This window comes from Etheostoma spectabile, chromosome 1 (assembly GCF_008692095.1).
Source record: "Etheostoma spectabile isolate EspeVRDwgs_2016 chromosome 1, UIUC_Espe_1.0, whole genome shotgun sequence".
Lineage (NCBI taxonomy): Eukaryota > Metazoa > Chordata > Actinopteri > Perciformes > Percidae > Etheostoma > Etheostoma spectabile.
Window position 1 is genome coordinate 12,506,459 of NC_045733.1, and position 4,205 is coordinate 12,510,663.

General features: G+C 39.3%; 1 protein-coding gene across 2 annotated transcripts in view; it reads left to right on the forward strand.

Annotated features, from left to right (window-relative positions):
* Positions 1 to 167: 167 nt before the first annotated feature.
* The window catches only part of ca7 (carbonic anhydrase VII), a 9,446-nt gene continuing 5,408 nt past the window's right edge, over positions 168 to 4,205 (forward strand). Inside the window, exons 1-2 of one of the 2 annotated variants that reach the window (XM_032529682.1) lie at positions 168 to 388; positions 952 to 1,149. In XM_032529682.1, coding sequence (XP_032385573.1) covers positions 352 to 388; positions 952 to 1,149 — 235 coding nt within the window. In that variant the 5' untranslated portion in view covers positions 168 to 351. Of the gene's footprint in view, positions 389 to 534; positions 611 to 951; positions 1,150 to 4,205 lie in introns of those variants that run through there. The other variant, XM_032529597.1, reaches the window with a different exon arrangement.

Sequence of the window (4,205 nt, forward strand, 5' to 3'; positions counted from 1 at the left end):
ATAATAATAATAATAATAATAATAATAATAATAATAATAATAATAACAATAATACATAAAACATAGCTAGCCTAACATTAATAATTATTTTCATAATCTGGACGTTATTTTCTCAATCCATCGATCATTAAATTTTCATTGATTTTATTTTATTGTGTGCGTGTGTGTGTGTGTATGTGTGAGAGAGAGTGTGTGTGTTGGGGGGGGGGGCGTGTCAAGAAAGGGATAATTGCCCATCCCCTTCAGCCACTACATAAACTTCATCAATCCTGATCTTGTCCACGTGCGCACCAGAGTGCCGGGACTCTGAGAGCTTGGCCTGATTTAAATCCACTAGACGTTACGGGGACGATGACAGGGAATCCCTGGGGATATGGAAAACAGGACGGTAAGATCTCACAGCATCCAGGCTCCTTACTGCTTCTCCATAGTGGAGGCATTTTAACCTTCTATCCTACAATGCATGTTTATGCTACTGTTGTGTCGTTTTGATGGAGGGCAGTGCTTGTTTATCCAGAGGAGCAATGCTGTTAATGCGAGATTAGCTACATGCTTAAATGCCTGCTGTCACCTTTACTGACTTTCCACCCGGTTTGTCCTGGGCTATTGAATCAGAGCCATTGCATTGCCAAGCTGCTCTTTTTACTGTGCTACATTGTTCAGTGTGGGTGAGACAGTCTTGAATGAATTTCACTGATTTTCTTTTTGATAACTGTGGACTATATTTACCTTGATGATGGTCCTACCTGTGAGTTGTTGCTTTGGAAACCGCTCTTGATCAGTGAGTGTTTAACAGTCGCTTTGACTTAGTTGCTATATTAAATTAGAAACTAGGGTCTATTACTGTGCTTTTGAAAAAATGTAATATTTTTGTCACCCCATAAATTAGAGCTTAAGGTATATGTGCAGTACTGTGTGTATTAAAGCTGCTTTTGTTCTTTATATGCTAAGGTCCTTCTGTATGGCACAAAAACTACCCTGTTGCAGAGGGGGACCGTCAGTCTCCCATTGACATTGACCCTCATCAGGCTTCACATGACCCCAGTCTGGGTCCGATTGTCCTGAACTACGATAAGTGTACCTCCATCAAAATTGCCAACAATGGACACTCTGTTGTTGTGGAGTTTGAGGACTCTGATGACCGTTCAGGTGAGAACAAAAATTGGTCTTTATTTGAGTTTACTTATTAATTAAAGTTGTCTTTTTTAAAGCAAGCAAAAAATCCCACTATGGTGGTGAAAATAAAATAAACAGAATTGTGAAGGGATAGTAACGGCTAGACAAGGAACAATGTACACTGACATTAACCTACAACTGTATTACAAGGTTATTGACTGCCTTGTAATTATTGACAGAGATCACAGTTCAGGGATAATCTGTCAGCACTATAAAAGTTTACTTACAATAAACATGCATTTGGAAGGTGGGATTACCTTTATTTATTTTTTGGAAAGTGCAAACCTTGCACATAACTGACCATAATCAAAGGTTGCGAATAAACCCCTGATTATGCTGCAGGGAAGTGCAGCCAGCAGTTAACTGTATGAGTATCTGTCTGCTGGACAAGAGATGTAATAACCTCATGTGATCTCAATAGTTATTATGACCCTATTTGCTTTTATCACTGGGTGGATCCATGTTAACTACCCTGTCATTATCATGAATGATACGCTCAGAAATGTAGGGCTGTTTGGCTCAGACAGTTTCCACAGAGCAAGCAAGTAGCTATCACCAAAAGTAATTAAAGCTTCAGTAGGTAACTTTTGTAAAAATGTATTTTTACATATTTGTTAAAACTGTCACTATGTCCTGACAGTAGATATGAGCAGATAATCTGTAAAAATATCAAGTCCTGTGGTCCTCTCTGTGCTCTACTGCCACTTGCAGAAATACACCGCTCCCGGTCAGAAACAGCCAATCAGAGCCAGGAGGACTGTCTTAGCAGTGTCAATCACTCTCGTGTACGCGCTGCTCATACCCCCCCGCACAGCGCGTACCATCGTTCAGCTCAGTTGCCATGCACTGCAGCTGTGCTAATCGCGGAGAAACAACTTTTCAGGAAAACTGCCAATTCTCGAGTGACACCTGCTCAGAAAACAAAGACGGCAAAAAAAGAAGAAGACCGATGAGAAGAGCGAGGTAAAAAGAAAGAATTAAACCGAGCCCGAAATAAAACGAGGGTCACATCGAAGCGGCTTTTCAGAGGTGGAGGGAGCTACGCCTCCTGAAAGGAGTCAACACGGATTCAGAGCTAGCGTTAGCCACATTTCTGCTTGACATGTAAGTGTCCCTGCTTGATTTGTTTCATTTTTTAAGAACTACACAACTAAGATATCGATGGTTACAGCACACTTTCAGTACACTGGTGATAGCGCAAATCTCAGTTTACTCCGTAGCTTGTTGCTAAGTCTAACATTTAGCTTGTTAGCTTGTAGCACGGCAGGAATGTTGTAGCAGGTGAAGATTAACTTTACTTGCTAACTCCTTCACCCTCAGTATAAGTAATATTGTTTCGATGCCTACATTTAGTGAGCCAAAATGTTTTTTTGTCGATCACAATAAATGTAGCTCTGGTTAAACTACTTTAATTGTGCGCTGTCCCCATCATCGTTTGGCAAGGCAGACTTCTACTTTTGATTATTTTTTAAACACGTTTTCTTCCCCTCCGGATTTGATTGTAAATCAAATTCTTTATGCTCCTTCAACAGGTCAGACATGGCCCAGACACAGAGGCACGTGAAGGAACGTCTTTCAGTCCAAATCAAAATGTTCAGTATTTCCTTGTGCAGGAGTACTTTGCAAAAAAAGCTGATTTATTTACCCATAGCAAAATAAAACCTAAGACATATTTCTAAGATGTTGTTATTGGCTTATTGAGCTTCCTCACTGATCATCATTCCTACTGAAAGTTTAGATCCAAAAGGTAATTTAGTGATGTACTGTGTAAAGTGCTACTTTTGTTCTCACAAATGACGATTACATAAAATCATTTAAACCCTTTTATTGAAATAAATAGCTTATGTAAACATTTTTTTACATAAGCTATACCCTCCTCAGAGTAAATCCCCTGTATTGTCCATGAGGATGTGGAAAGCATCGGTGGTACTGCTTACTAGCCTGCGCGTTCACGGCAGGCCCCGCTGTGGGGGAGGAGCTGTAGCGCAGCAGAGAGCAAGGGGGAGGGACCTGTAAGGTGGGCTTGTTCAAATTTTTAGGCTAAGTCCACGTTTTCTCAGAACTCCCTACTGCAGCTTTAATGAAAGAGGACACCTGTAGGAAAACTAATGCACTTCCTCAGCACTTTTCCACAATTCAAATGAGGTGCACAAATCCCCTAAACCTGCTGTTGTCAGTTTGCTCTGGGTGTACACATGCATATATTCACACTATGAAAGTCTTCTGTGTCGCTGTTATTTTTTTGTAAGAAAAGGAGGATAGAATAAAATAGATAAAAGCATCTATTAAAACCGATGTACAATATTCAACTAATTCAAATTTTTAACAGTGTATCATATTACAATCTCTATGATCTGGCTTTGACTGGGTTAGGTCAATTATAATAAATGCTTTTCTTTCATCATGAAGTCATTAACGTTAGCATTACCAAAGTCAGGATTTACAACATTATATCACCTTTTAACTACCTAATTTTGCACATTAGTTATTTATAAGTGTCTATCTACTAATCACTTAGTAATCTTTATACTTGATACTATCACAATATTGCTGTTAACAGATTCCCTTTAAATATATCACATTGTTCTTGTGGTTATCCTACATCTATATTGTAAGATGGACCAGATAAGTGTTTTTCTTTTTGTGCCATTTATGCTTCACCAATCTGACCTGGACTGGTGTGACCTGTTTGTCAGAAGGATGTCAGCAGCATCACAATGAATAACAATCAGATTAGACTGGTGTTCACACCCAGCAGTGGAAGCCATAGGCTCTGTATACCGTTTATTCTGACATAAATATTTTTCTTGAATGGAAAGCTAAACCCAGCTAAAAGTAGCTTTAATGTTGCTTTATTTAGGATAGGATTGGCTATTTGTGTCTTCGACTAAAGCTTGTGCCACAAAGCTCTAATGATCGATTTTGATAGTGACTTTGAGTTAGGAATTGAATAAAGTATGCTGGGTGTTACCAGGTTGACTCATCCTGCAGTGGTACCAAACCATTGTTTGGTGTGGATGAACAATTTT